The sequence below is a fragment of the Protomyctophum parallelum genome (assembly GCF_964188405.1).
Source record: "Protomyctophum parallelum genome assembly, chromosome: 16".
NCBI lineage: Eukaryota > Metazoa > Chordata > Actinopteri > Myctophiformes > Myctophidae > Protomyctophum > Protomyctophum parallelum.
Window position 1 is genome coordinate 18,093,964 of NC_139711.1, and position 20,020 is coordinate 18,113,983.

Here is a 20,020-nt window from a genome sequence, read left to right on the forward strand (position 1 = left end):
ATGAAACAAAGTGTGTTTAATATCAATAAATTGAAAATGTATTATGGATGCTTTGTTTTGTTATTTTCAATGAAAATGCATTTACACCAAGAAAATGTGTGAGTCAACTCAACAGCCAGTTTCGCAGCAGCCTACTGTACAGTTAATGCCGAGCCTTCTTTTACTTATCACCAAAAATGCAGAGATGATATGAAAATTAGCAGGAAGCAAAAGGGGAAGCAAGTGGACTCAATTCCTCTCTATGGGTGGGGTTTATGTTCTTGCAGTGCTAACGCACACTATATGGAAATTAAAGATACTAAAGCAGAGGTCCATGCCATTTATGATTGCCTCAACGCACAGCATCTGCAGTGAGTGCCAACTCATTGATCCATCATCCATGTTTGACGTTCTCTGGTGTCCACATACTACTGTAAGTAATGTAGCTCTTGGTCAGTACTAGGGTCTAAGAAAGGTCCATAGCCTTTTCTTTTGGGGTTAACAATTAACAATGTATGCTTTAATGTATGCTTTTTATGAACAATTTCATAACTGGAAGTCCTTTGGAAGAAAAAACATTTTTGGTTGTATCCTTATAGGCCTATGTGTTATTGGTGCGATTCCCAAGTGGAAAAACTATCAGCATAGAGAGTTTGTGAATGAATAGGCCTACAGTACAGCATGTTTTGGGACACCTCTAGTCCTAGAAAATGTCAGTTAATAAGGTATGCCTTATTGATACATAATCTACCAAGAGAAAATCCTGTTATATTTGTGTTTCTTTCCGTTTCATTATCAGCATGGTGTGAAGTGTGAACGTGTTATGCACTGATGAGGTGCAACACAATATTTAATTGTTTTTGTATGTCTCTTGCAGTAGGTTAGTGGTCGTTTTATTTCCAAGTTACTGTAAGTAGGCCTACTTTTTAGTTGTTGTTGTACTGTAAACAACACGTTTTACTTTAAAAGTGCTTAACAGAGCTAGCGTTGGTGCATTTGGCTTTTGGCGTATCTCTCAAAATCCTCATTCCAATTATAATACTCTTAGACATAAAGCAGGCTAGATAGTTGGTATAGTATAGAACAAGCATAGCCTACAGGAGAAGGATAACCTCATAACCTTTATTTCAACTCAGAGTACAGTTTAGGGGCAGGCCTTCAATGTACCTGAGATACAGAGAAATGTAAAAAGAAAAAGGAAAATAATAGTGTTTGTTCAGTAGCAGAGGTCTCCCTCTAACTCTTTAGAAAAAATACATCACATTTTCAGTAGGGATGCACGATTAATCGGTAGCATAATCGGAATAGGCCATATCGGCCATAAAAATGCCATATCGGTATCGGAAAAATGTAGTACTTCTAGTCAAAGCCAAATCAAATATGATGTAAAATCTTAAGTAATATTAAGTAAAAACAAAAATTTATTTTTCTAAATTTAATCTCATTCAGTAGTCATTCAGTTGTGAAAACAGACACTTGGAAGAGTATAGACTATTTATTGATTGATTGAATACTTTATTAACAGGCTTTGGGCCAAGCCCCTATAGGGCCTAGGCTTGTTTCCATTACAATTTACAATTTAGGCATTTAGCAGACGCTCTTAATCCAGAGCGATTTACATTAAGCAAGAACAAAAAAGCATGGGAATACATCACATAAAAAGCATTTATCATGAAACATGCGTAAGCTAAGAATGTAACAGTGGAATATCTATATAATGAAACTATACATATAAACTATACATATATACTATACTATGCTATACATATGTACTATGACGTGCTATGACTACATACAATGCAATTATAGTGCTGTCTACATAACATGCTATAAGTCTGTATCAAATGCTATCTAAGTCTACAGAAATGCTATCTAAGGGGGTATGGTAAGTGCTATATGGGCCATGATGGAGTCTGAAAAGGTGGGTTTTCAGACTACGGCGGAAGATTGGGAGTGATGCTGCAGTTCTGACTGCAGCATCACTCCCAATGTGGCCCTCTGAATAATAGCAGAATCGGTCAGAATCTGTATCGGCAAATAATCGGAGATCGGATATCGGTCATAATTTCATAATCGTGCACCACAAATTCTCAGGATACCATTTTTACATTTTCAGGTCGGGATACCAATTTTATCCATTCAGAAGAGAGAACTCAGAGGAAAAGCAAGTGAAACTGGAATGAGTTAAATAAACACACCAAAAAATATGGAACGGGAACACAATAAAATTGAAGCTGATAAATTGTCTTTGTAGAGTTCCGTCTCCTGACTGGATAAAATTGGTGACCTGAAAATGTATGCTCTGTTTATTAAAGATCTGAAGAGACGGCTTACTTAGACCACATAATGAGTGGCTATAAATTATAGTAGCCTATACTGCTCTCTCCAAAACAAGCAATGGGTGCTTGGGATCCCAGAGAAATTGTGGAATTGAGTAAAAATTGCAAACATTATCATATCATTATTAATATGGACTGTGCACGCACGCACGCACGCACGCACGCACGCACGCACGCACACACACACACACACACACACACACACACACACACACACACACACTCTCTCTCTCTCTCTCTCTCTCTCTCTCTCTCTTATCAGTCAGGAAACGTCCAAAGAGAGAGTATCTTGTGTGGTTCCTGTTAAACTGATAGGCTACTTTTATCAGAGAGTTATTTGCTGTGTCAGCACTGTCATTAGCTGGTCACTGCAATGAAACACAAAACATGTCGTCTTCACACAGGGTGTTGACTCTAGGCAGTGTACTCTATTGAGTCTAGATAGGGGGCGGTCCTAAGAAAGTTGCAGGATCAATAATCTTAAGTTTTCCCAATATCTTTCCATGTCATTAAAGCAGCAACGCTAAGTTAAGTCATCATTACTCAATTAGCTACAGTTACACAAAAAGCTTCCCTGTGTAAGTGATATCTTAAAAGGCAGATGGTAGTTCTGATAAGTGACAGATCCTGTTTCTTGTTGTGGAATGTTTCTGAATGATGTTGCTACTGCAGCTCTGTGATGCATTAATTTGATGCCAACCATAGGGTGAGGAGAAAGTTTGAATATTATGGCAGAGTACTTTTACATTTATCCCTTCTTCATCAAGTTTTTGCATGCGGTTGCTGTTTGTTTGGTTGACATGACTATTGTGTCGACAGTAACACTGTCAGGTTAAAGTGCTGCAGTGCCGGTTAAATTTCTTCCTTTGTACTGCAGCGCAACACTGATGCAACTTCCCTATATGTGTCTGTCAGCACCAATGACTCACAACCCTTTGAATAAAAAAAACAGCACTTCAGCTGTCCATGATAAAAAGAAGAATGGACAAGGGGGAATATTTGATTGATAGGGCATTTTCACTATCCAAGTTGTGGGTTGAGTGGCATAGAGAGAGAGAGAGAGAGAGAGAGAGAGAGAGAGAGAGAGAGAGAGAGAGAGAGTATTGTGGCAATATCCATAGGGCTTGATTGATAGTATAGGACCTGGCTAAGATATGTATATGCACTTCATTTAGCTGAGAATATCTCAACGGTTCTAACTAGACTAATATGACCCCTGTGAACAACTTAGGAACTGTGAGAAATGATCTATCCGGGATGAAATACCCCAAAACCGTTGGAGCTACAGATGTTCTGAGATGCTCAAAATGTTCAGAATACTCATGTTTGAATACTCAATAGACCATATGCACACGGCATTCATCTTTCCATTTAATGGCAGGGTGGAAACTAGCCGCAATTTGCCATTGACAGCCCATACATCCAAACAGACAAAGTCCTATCTATATTTGTATTCAATTAAGTCAAATTCACCAACATTGCAAATTTGCAGCTGTACGAAAAACTTATCTTCTTTCTATCTTGCATCACCTGCAAGGAATTTCTTGACATAAAGTAGCTCATAGCATGTCTACGGTGGAATTTTATAAAACAAACACTTTGCAGATAGAAAGAGGATAATTCAAGCTTTTCGTACAGCTGCAATGTTCGTGAGTTTGACTTCATTTAATACAATTAGATAGGACTTTGTCTGTTTGGTTGTATGGGCTGTCAATGGCAAATTGCGGCTAGTTTCCATCCTTCCATTAACTTATGGAAAGATGACCGCCATGTGCATATGGTCTATAGACTCAAATATGAGTATTTTGAACATTTTGAGCATCTCAGAACATCTGTAGCTTCCACGGTCCGCAACTGGTTCTGGCCCACATCAAGTCACCTTTTGACCAATGCAGCCCTCACCCCAAAATGAGTTCGACAGGCCTGGTTTAGAAGATAGAGTCATGTTTTAAGTAGCGGTTATTTTTAAAAGGGCGTGGTCATTTTTGGGGTATTTTGTCCCGGATAGAGAATTTCTCACAGGTCCTAAGTTGTTCACGGAGGTCACATTAGTCAAGAACAGTTGAGATATTCTCTGCTAAATGAAGAGCATACTGCATACATATCATTCTTAGCCAGGTCCTATACTATAAAGAAGTATGGGACATCCTTCATGTTTTGGGGAATGACAAACACAGCCAATGACAAGAGATAGGCTACTGCTGTTGTCTTGATGTGACAACAGCAGTAGCCTATCTGTTGTCACTAGCTAAAGCAGCTAGTGTGAAGAAATGACACCCTCCTGGCTAGTGGGCAGTGACTTCTGTCTCTAGTGATGTTACAGTTCAAATAGTAGAAGGAAGTGCTCTCAGGCTGAAAATAGGCTGAGCTGAGCTACAAAACTACAAACCCAGCTGACAAAAGAAAGAGACAATAACTATTCAGCTTCATGACAAGGGTGAGTTTGAGCAATTAATTGCTGTGTGCAAATGTAATGCTGTATGTAATTTAAGGTGACTACCGGTATATCCATTAGGTTAAATCTTAATGCAGGTTGCAGAGCTAAAATGTGTAGACTTTGCTTAAAATATGAAATAGTATTCATTACTGGTCGTCGTCGTCGTCCCCCCCCCCCCCCCCCCCCCGTGGTCGTGGTTTTCGTTTGTTTTGTTTCACTGAATGGTAGCGATCTGTAGATTCCACAGAGGGTTTGTTATCCCAATCCCTAAATAATTAACAGACATAAATATCTGCCTGTCAACCGGCTCCACTTCCGTCTATGCCTGAACCTGTCCTCTGGAGCTGATAGGCACCCATGTGACTCTCAGATGCTGCCAGGGCCAGCTACAGGTGCTGTTGGTACAATAACCCTGTCATGGATGGAGGTCAATAGATATAAGCTGCTTCATTTGACTACACAGTAAGATCCTGAGTGTAGCTATAACTATTACATTACAGTCACAGTGTAAATATGAACTTGGTCCATTTTTACACTCAGGATTTATACTTTAATAATTAATATACAAATACAAGTTACATTTTGGCCATTTAGCAGAATACTAGCCTCGGTACCAGGCTTTCATTTTTGTTGGTGCAAAAATTGAAAGCCTGGAGGAACGCATTGGCCGCTCTGGTCTAAAAGTGGGAGTCAACCCTTCCGGGTGGGCGTCGCTCCAAATTATGTGACGTAGCGCTGCACTAGGGGGGAGAGGAGGGGCCGGGGGTGACGGACAGATCGATGAGATCCAATCAGGGCGTGCGCAAATCTCAGCCGCGACCCGCCCCTCTAGACCAGAAACCTAACACGTTAGCTCAGGCTAGCAGAATAGTGACTTACTGTACAAAGTGCGAGATTGCAGGAAATGGCATAAACTCAAGCAAGCGGTCAAGTATCTGTAAATAGTGTGCTACTATGCTAAGAAAACAGTGCTACAAAGTAACTAGCCTAGCAGGTACAGTACATCCAACCTAGCATCTGCCTAATCCAACACAGATTCAATTAAAAAAGAAACATGGCATCTGTGCACAAAACAGCACATGCATGTATCTACTGTAATAACATACATACATTTTTGCTACTACTTCACTACATCTCAGAGACAAATATTGTAATTTTACTCCACTACAAATATTTGAAAACCTTAGTTACTAGTTACTTTGTAGATTTCGATTATTATTGCAAAGCATTACAGTAACCACTTCTTGCCTATATATATTTCGTCTATTTTCAAAAGATTTATAGTGAAATGGGGCGTTCTGCACAATGAGTATACTTTTACTTTCAGTACTTGCAAAGCAAAGCAAAGTTCTTTGTTTACCCAGGGAAGTGGACTAAGCTCAAGATGCTTGTTTACAGCCACACCCTGCTCATAGAACATTTCATGCAGGGGTTCAATGCCTTGCTCAAGGGCACTTCAGCGGTGGTAATTTTAACATGCCAGTCCGGGGATTCAAACTGGCGACCTTTCGGTATCAAGACCACTCCGCAAACCGTTCGGCCACTGCAGCCCTAAGTACTTAAGTACCGTATATTAAAATGCAAATACATTTGTACTTTTACTGAATTAAAATTTTAATGCCAGACTTTTGTGTTTTGTTTGTAACAGAGTAGCTCTATACGTTGCAGTATATTGATACTTTTACTTAAGTAAAATATGTGAATACTTTTTCCATCACTGACCAGTGTGGGAAAAGTTCACACGTACAGACAAGTGTGCATCGTTTCCGTATCCGCTCTAGAGTCTAGCTCTAGAGCGGATCAGCAGCCTGCAAAGCAACTCCCTCCCAACCCGAGTCTACTGTTGATAAACACCCAAGGCTCGTAACGAGTTACTTTAGGAAAATAGTAACATATTAGTAATATTATTAGGTACTCAAAATGTAAAGTAATTCGTTACATTACTAGTTACTGGAAAAAAGTAATAATATTACTTACTTTAGTTACTTTCCAACCCTGCCACTGCCCTGCAAGATATGGCTGAAGGAAACATGTTCCAAGGGAGGAAACCCCCGGAAGCAAAGGGGATATTGACAATAAAAGGAGGGTTTATGCAAAACTACAGGTTAATCACACACACACACACACACACACACACACACACACACACACACACACACACACACACACTGATACCTGTTCACCTGTTTCTGTATCTATTTCCAGATCTTACTTTCTCTCCTGTTGTAGCTGAATCTATGAAGTGTATAGGTACGTAAGTACATTTCATATCCCACACACCATATGCACTATAATCGATTACATTGATTAATTTGAATAGCTGTTACACTCCTATTTTACCATGGATTAATTTGACTTAATTGATTCTACATAGAACTATCTGATTGAACCATGTCAGAGAGTATATTGGAAGAACTCTTCGTAAAACGATCGCAGCAGAAGAGGAAGGCTTCCCCTTTGAACTACAAGGAGAGATGGTTTGTCCTGACGCAGGACAAACTGTCTTACTATGATTATGACCTCAATAAAGCGGTATGTATATAGACCACATTGACACGACAGCCACATTGCTATTACGGTCCTATATACTGTATAGTACTTTTGGTGAGGGTTACCCTCAAGCAGTGGTCAAATTACCCATGAAAGAATTTCTTTCAGTAATATGACAATTTTGACAAAACAATGTGTAAATCAACATAGACGGTTATAACAACTGTGTCACGTAATATAGGCCTACTATACATCACTGTCAGTGGGTGCACAGCAGCACTGGCTCCAAAAACAGATAAGTGCTCGTAATATAAACGGAGGCCATAACTTTTGTTGCAGGACTATACAAATACTGCCCTGATTTACATTGCATTATAACTTCACCTGTCCTGGACATAATATTACTGCCGTCCTTATCTGGAGGTGTGACCCCAGACCTATCAATGACATAGACAGGTGAGGTGACTAGTTCACAATATTATCACAGCTTGCACTGCGGTGACATAGCCACCTTGGATTTGAATAAACACGCCTATACAGTTGGGATGTCCCGAGAGGTAAGTGGGCCGGGCCTGAGCCTCAGCATAATAATGTGATAATGTAGAGTAGAATGTATGTGAACGCCACATACTTGAGTACTACTCGCTTTGCTTCAACGTACACTGATTGATTACTACATGTAATCAATTAATCAATCAATAAATCAATCAATCAATGAAGATGCCCCTGCATTCATGAGCGTGCTCTTTCTCTCTCTCTCTCTCTACCAGAAAAGGAAAAGCTTGAGGGGCTTTGTGGAGCTAGAGAAGATTAAGTGTGTGGAGACAGTCCAGCTAGAACCCAATTCACCCCCAGAGCGCTCTTATCCATTCCAGGTAAAAAACTGCTATCACCGTGGGTCTCAAAGTGGGGTCCGGGTTAGAGCCCAGGATCACATTAGATAAAAAATATTTAAAAAATAATTGGGGTCCGGGGACCCACAGGGGTCCTTGAGGGAGTTCCATGGTGTTCCCAGAAACATGAGTTAATGTAGCATCAATATCCGCATCAACCATCTGATGCTTGGTCAAGATGTTCTCCAAGTGTCGCAAACAACACCTGCAACTACCGGGGAGTGAGAATGCATTATGCTAGTTACGGGGCCTCATCATGTCAGTTCACTTACTGAAAGCCAGTCTCTCTGCAGTGAAATCAGGTATTTCCCTGCTCCTCTGTGGTCTAGTTTGGTTTCACTTTCACTCCCACTTTTTTGGTGTTCAATTTGTGATAAATCAATTGAAACGTTCAGAGTTTTACCTCAAGGTTAATCTATAACGTAATTTCTTTTGTAAATGTACAGTATCATGCAGGCTGCTACGGGGGTACTGGCCGGGGTCAAGGAAGTCATAATGTGCAGTGTCATGCAGGCTGGTACTGGGGTCAAGGAAGTCATTTAAACCCAAATGAGTTTCAAATCGACCTCATCGTTGTGCTAGACCACCCCACTTTACCTTTTGGCCTATGCTGTAACTCTTGAACCGTATGTCATACAATCATCATTAATAGTTTAATCTTTAATGACTATGGTTGCACCTTTTCAAAGCATTTCAAAATATGCTTCCTCTTTGAGAGTATGTCCTTCCCCCCACGTTGTAGATCTGCTATTTTCGGTAGTATGACTTGTCTACACTCTGTCGGAAGTTCAAGACACATGAGAAGGGTCTTTTCCGTCCCCTGGCAGACAAAAGTGCTTCAATAGTTGGTATGATAAAAACTAATACTAAGAAGTGAAACCTACCCTCACACGTAGATAAACTGGGGACTTTCAATAACAGCTACAGGTGCCTCTAAAACAGGTCATGACAATATTCACACAGCGGTACACCAAAGACTGGTTTGTGCCACCGGTTGGTATACTTGAAACTCCTATTGGCCTATGACGTTTAAAAAATAGGGATGCAAGGTTGAAAGTGTTTAGGCTATAAAATTAGCTTCTGTATTTGCCACTGTTTTGGGAAATGAGTGCTCACAAAGTACTGCTATAGTACATAGAAAAAGAACTTTCATAATTGGACACCTGAACATACATTTGGGAACAACTGCCATAAACCACACAAAATACCCAAAGTGGCAGTAACACAAGTTTGAGTGATGAACACCAGAATTTGTTTACATTTAGCGAAGAGTAACTGACGTGCTTCCACGTTGGATTAATGAAATGTGGAAAAGAAATGACAAAACACTGTGTTGAAACTACATATAAGTATCTGGTAAAAGTAAAGTGTTGGTTTCCTCAATGTCTGGCCATAGGTAATCTACGATGAAGGACCACTGTACGTCTTTGCAAAGAATGACGCCACACGAGACGAGTGGATAAAGAAGCTGAAGGAAAGTAAGTAACAAGTGTATCCATGGCATCGCGTTTAGCCTCTTGCTAATTTCTGTAATATACCAGAAGAATCCCAGACTACATGGACACACAATGCGTACAATGCACAAACTCTAGGCACAGAATTGATGTGGCAACAATGGTCATCCTGAGTAGTAGTGAGTTTTGGGATATGATGCAAATTTCAATGTGTGTGTGTGTGTGTGTGTGTGTGTGTGTGTGTGTGTGTGTGTGTGTGTGTGTGTGTGTGTGTGTGTGTGTGTGTGTGTGTGTGTGTGTGTGTGTAGAGGTGCGTTTCAACAAGGATCTAATACAGAAGTACCATCCTTGTTTCTGGGCGGATGGGATGTGGCAGTGCTGTCAACAGGAAGTCAAAGAAGCTGTGGGCTGCAAGGTGTGGGAGCATAAGAATGGAGGTCAGTGATTGGAGAGAGGTGCCATAATTGTTCATTAAAGATACGTTCATACAATGGTCACAGTCACACTAGCATCATTGTGGCTTTCTCCCATCAGTAGGCTTCTCATCCAAACACTCATCTCGGCGACGCATATCCAGGAAACCGCTTCCTCCCACCCCAGAGGAGGTACTTGAGCCTGCATTCTACTTTGTCTCTACTCTCTAAACTACTAATTACATTTGGTTTGACTTGTTTCCATAGAAAGGTATTGTGAAAATAGACTGCAAGCTCACAAAGCCTTAGCTATTTTCGCTGTGTTTGCTTCTTTCTTACATATTATTTGCCTGTTTGCTATTAAAAAGGTCTTAAAAGTCATTAAATTGTAACTTTAGAAATGTGTAGATACCCTGTAATTGTATACATACAGTATGTTGGTTTGTTTACTGTTGAGTCAGAAAACAATGTTGCACATTAAGCTAATCAATAAGGCGACCCCTCACAATCATTTGGGGACCGACCAACCCCAAGTTTGGGAACCACTGACCTATAAGCAAGCACACAACACATCACATCCGCAAAACGTTGTGTGCTTACAGGTCTGATCTGGCTGCCCGACACTGTCGTACGACAGACAGACCATAAAGACCATAAAGACTGTAGGAGTACCAATTGTAACATGTGCGTCATGCCGTTTCAGGAGAAGCCTGGCAGACCTCTACCGCCGCAGCCTCCTGAGGAGCCTTCGCACTCGGTGGGCATGACAGTCATAGCCGAGTATGGATATACCCCCGTAACCCCCCAGGACCTGGAGCTGAGGAAGGATGAGGAGTACACCATCCTGGAGATGACAGACGCCAACTGGTGGAGGGCCAGAGACAACAATGGGTAAGGAAAAGGATGGGGGGACATTTGATTAAACTCTTAAACCCTATATATACACACACACTTATTCGTATGACAAAGCTCACAATGTGTTGCATTGTGATGCGTTGTGAGCTTGTAGATCAGCTATTTTAATTATTGTTACGACCCAGCCTAAGGGTCACTGGGTGCAACATAAAACACTCTTTTCCAGTCCCCAAACAGCCCATCCACAACTCCAGTCGCCACTGATCACTCCAGATCGTTTTGAGAGCTTCCGTGCTCCCGACTGTATGACGGAAGAGACAACAGTCTGGCTCGCGAGAGAACACAAGTTACAACCCAATACACCATATTTACACTGTGGCCATTAAGTTACTGAAATGCCACCTCGTTGCCACCCTGCTTTTTCAATGCAAAAATGTCAACATGGCCGCCATGTATATATACGTATATATATATGTATATATACATATATATTATATATATATAGTAGTTTTGAAATTTGTATTCGTTTATATTTTTATGATATTTGTGACCCTGAGAAAAAGGACTATGTCTACTCTACTTAAATTGCTGTTTTGGAGCAACACACCTACTGTACACTGTGTACAGCTGATGACAAACTATACCCCACTGAGGCCACTGCCATAACTTCTAACATATTATGTCAATTTAGGATGTATATTAATAACAAGTCATGCAATAATTTGATTATGTAGTGCAGTGTGTGTGTGTGTGTGTGTGTGTGTGTGTGTGTGTGTGTGTGTGTGTGTGTGTGTGTGTGTGTGTGTGTGTGTGTGTGTGTGTGTGTGTGTGTGTGTGTGTGTGTGTGTGTGTGTGTGTGTGTGTGTGTGTGTGCAAGCGCATATGTGTGTGTTTCCTAGCTCCATGACCAATATATCATATTCCCTTACAGGAAAGAAGGGTATATACCTAGCAATTATGTTGTGAATGCTGGAAATGGACTAGAAAGATTTGAGTGAGTATATGCCATGTATAAGTCTTATATTATTTGTTGCATATATTATTATAAGTGGTAGCATTAGGTAATAGAAATTATACTTTCATTATCTCCGGCAGGCGAGAAAGCTGGGAGGCAGCATATTTCTTACAATAAATGGCTATCATAAATGCAACATCAAATGAACCTCATGAATGAACTGGAATAGCATATTGAGGAACCTCAATATGGCATAGCAGTGGTGACCATTTTGTGGTGCCACAGATAGAAAACCCATTCCCCTTAAAGAGATTTTTTAACATATTTATATAAGTTATTTTAAGCCTGGAACTAAGCCATCCAGGCTCCTGGTGACTCATGACCATAAATTCTGTGATTCATGTGAACTATGACCATTCGATTTTGTGTCAAAACACATTTGATATTTCGGTTTTCAAATATTCTTTGTTTGGTTGTACAGCCAACCACACCAAAGGGTCGAGACGGTTTTAGCGTTGTCCCAGCGGTGTGATATGTCCTGTTGCATGTAGACCCACATCGTCCCTCGTTGTCCCAAGTGATTCAATGCATGGAATTCAATTCAACCACACCAAAGGGTCCCCAACTCCTTGCAAACTAGTTTGGACCCAAGGAGTTGCATGGCGACCGTTTGGTGTGGTTAGGGCTTTTATAGTCTTTTAATTACCGTGTAAAGCTTCCTGAGAACAGATAATTGCAAGAAGTTGTTGGATCCTGTATGGATCACTGCTATACTAAAAATAATGACCCCCCCCTCCTTTTCACAGCTGGTATTGTAAGAACATGAACCGCAGCCAGGCAGAGAACCTGCTGAGGACAGAGGTGAACAGTCTATGTTACATCAAAGCAGTGCAATTTAGTAGGGCTGTAACTATTTTCTTTGTGATTATTCTATGGGTAAATTTTTCGATACATCGAATGATCCTGAAATGTCCTGAATTTTGAAATGAATTGAAATTGAATAATACATTTTTATAACCGACTAAATCCGTTAGTTTGATTAATAACCACGTAAACCACGTCATCGTGCAGCAGCGTCAAATAGCTGATCTACAGGCTCACAATGCGGCCTAGCGCTTGTACTGTAGATCGAGTATTTCCACTATCTATCTATAAATGCACCAGTTTATGTGTGTACGTAGTACGTACGTGTGTACGTCTGTAATCCACGTAACTCGAGAACCGTTCGCAGGGACACAGAGACAGATACAGAAATCTCCATATATGGGCATAAAAGGGACAAAGTCATATGGGTTGAACAGGTACTCTGACACAGGTACAACAGGTACTCTGACACAGGTACAACAGGTACTCTGACACAGGTACAACAGGTACTCTGACACAGGTACAACAGGTACTCTGACACAGGTACAACAGGTACTCTGACACAGGTACAACAGGTACTCTGACACAGGTACAACGGGTACTCTGACACAGGTACAACAGGTACTCTGACACAGGTACAACAGGTACTCTGACACAGGTACAACAGGTACTCTGACACAGGTACAACAGGTACTCTGACACAGGTACAACAGGTACTCTGGCACAGGTACAACGGGTATTGCATAGCCGGGTGGGGAATGGATCTTTCAACTTCCATCGTTACCGACTCGGTGCTCTACAGTCGGTAGTTTTCTTTAAAGAAAGAAACAAAAGTGTCATTTAAAATGTCCCACCCCAACAATCCTTATTTTTTTAATAGCAATCTATTTTTGTATTATTAATATAATCGATTGATTTGATTACATCGAGTAAGTGTTGAGCCCCTACTATTTTGTTGCTGTCGGACAGAAACTTCTTATCTCCATATTTTTACTTTTGGTGTTTTTTCATAAATGAACGCCCTAATAGATCATACTACAGTAGTATTCAAAATCAGCAAACAAGCTCGAAGCGTGTTTTGAGCTTGTGATCTGCTACTATTTCTACTTTTGAATTTGAATCCTGCAAAGTAACAGTTTTGGACATAATGAGGTTTCGACAGAGACGATTTAGTGCATTCTCTAAAGAAAGACATGAACGATAAACAACATTAGGCTTGATGATCACGGTTGGTTTCCCATTCTTATAGAACAAAGACGGAGGCTTCTTGGTGCGGGATTCAAGCAAGGCCGGGAAGTACACTGTCTCCGTGTTCACCAAGGGTGGCGGGTGAGTCATTTCAGTCATGGTAAACACTGCATGTCTCACCACCATTAATTTACACCGGGTCCACAAGCTCCGCTCATGCGTGGACGCAACCAAAAGAAGAACTGTTGAATGAAAGAGGAAACTGTAGCCGGCAGAGGAAGAGAGATGTAAATGTCCTTCATGCAAAACTGGGAATAATCTATGTACAGTGGCTTTCAACAGCATGGGTGTTCAGGGTAGGCTATTGTAGATAAGATTGAAGACTCTTCTACCCGTCTTTTGCATGGCTGTTTCATAGTAACAAAACAGTACTGTTGAAAACATTTCACTTTAGTCTATTATTCTGCAAGATCGACTTATCATGCTTTTTATATTTCTTCCACAGGGAAACCTCTGGAAACAGCAGACATTACAACATCTGTACCACTCAGCAAGGCCAATTCTACCTGGCAGAGAAGCATTATTTCAACAGCATTCCAGAGCTTATAAATTACCACCAGCACAATGCAGCAGGTTTATTAGTGGATAATTTATAGATCTCTCTCACAAATCAGCCATTGCTATTCAAACATGATGTGTGGTTTGTCATCATGGCGCTAAATAAATAAATAACTTTACTTTAGGTATGGTCAGCAGGCTGAAATACATGGTGTCAAACCGAGCACAGCCTCCATCTACAGCAGGGCTTGGCTATGGTAAGAGTTTGTCTCCTTATATGTGCACTCCTCAACTTCAACAATATGCATTGGTCATGAAGCTCAGACTACATAACTATACATTTTATTCAACTGTCACTTCTATTACCACACGAACCATACTGTATAGCGTCCCTATTCTGTTGGCGAACGTTTTGCAGAAATAGCCAATCTACATGCTCACGACACGTACCTGTAGCAACGCAATGTGAGCTTGTAGATTGGCTCGATAAGGAAAAGGGGAGGGGGACTAATAGACCCCTTGGGTCTCCAGCCAGTGGTTAAAATATTGTTGTCCATGTTTTAACTTTTTGTATTTTTCCGTGAAAATAATGCCCTTTACTTGATCATACTACAGGCAGCATCACACAAAAGCTATTTTTGAATCCTGAAAAGTGAGGTTTCCACCTGACAGAGGCAATCTCTGTTAATATAATATACACATGTTCTTAGGATCTTAGGAAATGAAACAGGGCAGCTTATCTTTCACTGTCAAACTTTTTTTGTGGTCAATGTAAATTTTCACCAGAGGCTATGAATATAGACAAAGCCATTTCCCTTTCCCTCATGTCTCTGATATGGTGTATTGAAAACATACATGTCTCTCCTTCCTTATTCCATACGCCAGGTATTTGGGAGATTGAACCCCGACACCTCACCTTCATGAAGGAACTGGGCAACGGGCAATTTGGGGTGGTGATGTTCGGGAAGTGGATGGGTCAGCATGACGTGGCGATTAAGATGATTAAAGAAGGCTCCATGTCAGAGGATGATTTCATAGAAGAGGCCAAAATAATGATGTAAGAAAACATTTACATTACAGTGGATGGGGGCCACTGTAATCTCATATGATGCCGATCCTCCTGTTAGGACATTTGACCGGTTACAACAGCTCACAGCGCATTGCTGTGGAACTTGTAATCGTTTATTACACTGGCATTGGGCATTACTGTAAGTTACTCTCCCCTTCTCTTTTCGGTTCCAAATCAGGAAGCTTCGTCATGAGAACCTGGTTCAGCTCTACGGCGTCTGCACCAAACAAAGACCCATCTACATTGTGACCGAGTTCCTCTGCAACGGCTGCCTGCTGACCTACCTCAAGGAGGGTCAGACGCAACTCCCCACCTCCATCCAGCTGCTGGAGATGTGCAAGGATGTCACCGAGGGCATGGCCTACCTGGAGTCCCAGCAGTACATCCACAGAGACCTGGTGAGGTGGAAAGACAAAGTCCCAGACACAGCATGAGTCAGGAAGGAATTTAACTTTCAACCTGGTGCCCCTATGTGGGGCATGTCATTACAGGAGATCATTTTCCAACGTTTTCCAACTGTTCACTGTACATCAGGGGTGCCTGCACTTTTTTGACTTGAGACTAGCTACTTTCAAAATGGAAGTTTTGTATATCGGTAACTTTGTAATGCTACTGATGTTTGTGTGCAACACTCTTGAAAACAAAGTATTGCATTGTGGGTTTGAGCTGACAGGCCCAATTTGATGTCATTCAATTAAGTGGCAGATGCTTTTTTTATTTTTTTATTATATATGTATATATATACAGCCTTTGTGATCTACTGATAGATCATGATCTACCTTTTGGGCACCCCTGCTGTACATAATACACTGCTACTAGTGAGTGTTTTATGTGTCTCGATGAATTGAATGCACAGGACCACAATCAACCAATCAATCAATACTGTATGTTGATATCTACCCTGCCAGAGTAGACATCCCGGGTAGACATAACACGCGAGACTTTACAGTGCATATAGACAAGATGTTCAGAAATGGCATACAAATCAAGAACATTGGTGGGTTTTTTTCATCCTCAGGCTGCCAGAAATTGTTTAGTAGATGCCAATGGTACCGTCAAAGTGACTGACTTTGGACTTTCAAGGTAAATTATTTGTTCTTAAATATTCTATTTTATGTTCTTATGTACTGTACTGTATATTGTAAAATAAAGTATGTACTATAAAGTAAATACTATGTTCGATAGTATCAATCAAGGTCATAGCATACCTGGCCACGACAGCAGCAACAGATTTATTTGAGGACAGCAAGGCAATAACATACAGCATATAATCGATAATCTCAGAAAAAGAGGAAGAGTTTACTTGTGTGTGTGGAGGGAGATAAAAATATAAAAGGACACATTGTAAAACTGACTAATCCAAAAGACTAATCCAACATCTTATTTTTAACACTTTGGTTTCAGGTACGTCCTTGATGATGAATACACAAGCTCAGCAGGTTCTAAATTCCCTATTCGCTGGTCACCTCCAGAGGTTCTGCTCTTCTGTAGATTCAGCAGCAAGTCAGACGTCTGGGCATATGGTGAGCAATGGCATAATGCACAGGTTATCAAAGTGGCCCCCAATTTCCCTCCTGACAAGAAAATGAAACACAAAAAAACAAAAAGACAGCAAAATCATACCGGTGCCCGTTGTATAGGCCTGCCTTAAAGACAAGAAAGAAATCACACCCGTGTGAAGTGAGGAGCGCCCTTACACTCGTGTGAAGGGAGGGTGCAGCGAGGGGCAGAGGGCAGTATTTATATCAGCCAGATGATGTCTTACGTTGTTATGTTAAAATCCATAGCAAAAAATTACATCATAACTGCTCTAAACACACATTAATGTCCACAGACTTGGCGGGCCTATGATCAGAAATCAGAAAGCCATGCATTATTGGAGGGGCTAGCCGCACCCCTCAAAAGTCACACTCGAGTGAAGTGAGGGGCGCCCACTGTGGCTGCCACACGACGTCACAGGGGCCATCTCTTCTAAATAGTCAATTTGCTTGTTGTCCTTTAGTGGTGTAGCATCATCATCTTTATCCTTGCCCACCTTGTAATGTTCAAGTTCTTCTCTATTTACCTGGCTGGTGTTTTCTTGGCTTAAAGTCAAGAGACCATTGCCATCATACCATTACTCAAACTCGTCATTGATCGCCCCCAATCATTTCCACCGTTGTACTGTCTAAAAAGTTTATTTCCTTCTCGTGCTTTAGTGGTGTGGCTAACAGTCTAACTAACACTATCATCATCCTCATTGTCCTCCATGAGACATGAATGCCGAGTGTTATTGTAAGACGGAATCAGTCACAAGAGGTATTTATATTGGCCATGCACATGACATCTGATGTCGTCATTTAGTGCCCTAAACAAACATTAAATTCCATAGACTTGGCTGGCAAACGATTTGCATCATGTTGGTAGGGGGTTCCACATTTTTGTGGCATAGCAGGAGAACAAATGTAACCCCTTGTTTGAACCAAATCTGGATTGATATGTAGGCCTATATAGGCTACATATTAGAATTTTGACATATAGCCTACTAGTCACTAGTGTATACTGAATGCATATGCCATTACCTACTGTTTCCTCAGGAGTTCTAATGTGGGAAGTGTACACCATGGGGAGCCTTCCCTATCAACGGTTGAACAACACAGAGATAGCGGATCAGGTGCCTCGAGGCCTGCGCCTCTACCGCCCTCAGCTGGCCAACGAGAGGGTCTACAGCATCATGAACAGATGTTGGCATGATGTGAGTGTGACCTGTGTGTGTGTCCATTGTTTATTTTAGAGGGTGTAGTAGGCTGTCATTTATTGTCCATAAGTTTACACACATGCATGAGCATTGTTATTATGAACAAATGTGAATTACAAATTTGTAGAGTCAAAGGTTGAGATGCTGGTTGGAAAGTATCATCATGAAGGATAATTAACCCACACACTCAATGTTTTGGAGCCGAGGCTCTTTTCATCGGGTCAAACCCTCTTCATCAAGACTCCATTTGACCCGATGAAGAGCCTTGGTTTAATTAAAAAATATATATATGTTCTTTCTTCCTTCCAGAAACCGGATGAGAGACCCACATTTCAGGAGCTGGTAGTGATTGTTCAAGACTTGCTGTATGAGCTCCAGTAGATCTTATACACCACACAGAGACACCGCTACCTGTCATGATGTCATTCCCACAAAGCAGCAGCCCTGCACGCATATTATGCCAGGAGAAGTGTGAAACCCATCAGGGCAGTTTAATCAGATTCATTGCTGGCCTGGCCTGAACATAGTACTGTACTGTACTGTACTGTACAGTACACAATATATACACTGTAATACACACACACTCTCACACACACACACACACACACACACACCCCTCTGTAATGTGAACATATGGACTGCATTGAATGTTATCTGTTCCAACTCTTGAGTTAGCAGCCCATTGAAAACGGAAAGTATCAGTGTCATTTTAGAGTTGGTTATTCAAAAATAGAAGATACTATTTTTGAACATTTTTTTTTTAATCTTGAAAGTGTGAGAACTACTGGTTTAGAAGGCATTTGTAGAATCAGCCTCAGATCTTAATTGGTTAATTACAATAGTCTCACTCAGCCTGAGTTTAATATTTGTTTGAAATGTATTACTCTGTTTATGTTAGGAATATTATCGCTGAGTCTTGAATAATTGTAGAAAAAAATCGGATTCTTTTTTAAAGTAAAATTACTATCATTATTGTTGTTATTGTTATTAATTATCATCATCATCCCGAAAACAATAATACAAAGTCAGATATAAAACATTTCACATACCGTATTAGCTATAATATTAGTGATCGACCGATATGGTTTTTGGCCGATATATCCGATCACCAATTAGTGGACAATCAAAAAGCCGATAGCCGATATTATGAGCCGATTAATTTAAGTTAAAAAAAAAAGAATTGTTGGTGCAAGAAGCACCAACATCGTTTCAGTAACATGTAGGCTACTGTAGCAGCATATATATATAATTTTCAATATATATCGATCTATCTATGAATGCATGCAAGTGTGTGTGTGTGTGTGTGTGTGTAATTGTCCAGAACCGCGCCAAAAAGGCCTCTGTACAGGCTCTGGACCGGGCCCATGCCCAGCGTCCATATATGGAGCTGGCCTGTTCTGACCTCACAGCACTCCATATTTGGACCTGACACAAGACAGAACTCCACAAGCTGGCTGCATATACTCCCTATTTGGGCATGCCTTACAAAGAACTCCATATATGGGCATAAAAGGGAGACAGACATAATATCTGGGTGGGGCATTCATTTACAACTTGCATCGTACCAAGTAGGTCAGTGCCCAATGGGCTGTAGAGGCCCTATGGGCACTGTAGGGCCCATGCTTTTTTGTTCTTGCTTAATGTAAATTGCTCTGGATTAAGAGCGTCTGCTAAATGCCTAAATTGTAAATTGTTCTAGTTTATCAAAACCGGATTTTCAATGAAAGTGGTTGTTTCACCATGTTTGCGCATTTATGAGAAATATAATAATCGGTCGTTTCTTTCCGAT

General features: G+C 40.8%; 1 protein-coding gene across 3 annotated transcripts; it reads left to right on the forward strand.

The window, feature by feature from the left end:
* Positions 1-292: 292 nt before the first annotated feature.
* Positions 293-18,797, forward strand: btk (Bruton agammaglobulinemia tyrosine kinase). Of its 3 annotated transcripts, none has more exons than XM_083785304.1 (19): positions 293-412; positions 6,961-7,000; positions 7,127-7,287; positions 8,016-8,120; positions 9,535-9,616; positions 9,901-10,029; positions 10,127-10,197; positions 10,709-10,896; positions 11,792-11,854; positions 12,622-12,676; positions 13,929-14,008; positions 14,373-14,500; positions 14,611-14,682; positions 15,311-15,482; positions 15,673-15,892; positions 16,513-16,577; positions 16,899-17,017; positions 18,071-18,228; positions 18,541-18,797. In XM_083785304.1, the coding sequence occupies exons 3-19, from the start codon at positions 7,147-7,149 to the stop codon at positions 18,610-18,612; spliced, it is 1,920 nt and encodes a 639-aa protein (XP_083641430.1). In that variant the 5' UTR covers positions 293-412; positions 6,961-7,000; positions 7,127-7,146; the 3' UTR covers positions 18,613-18,797. The 3 variants fall into 3 exon arrangements, with proteins under 3 accessions (XP_083641430.1, XP_083641432.1, XP_083641431.1); XM_083785306.1 differs by having other exon boundaries at positions 10,130-10,197; XM_083785305.1 differs by having other exon boundaries at positions 6,961-6,999; positions 7,130-7,287.
* The last annotated feature ends 1,223 nt before the right edge of the window (positions 18,798-20,020 follow it).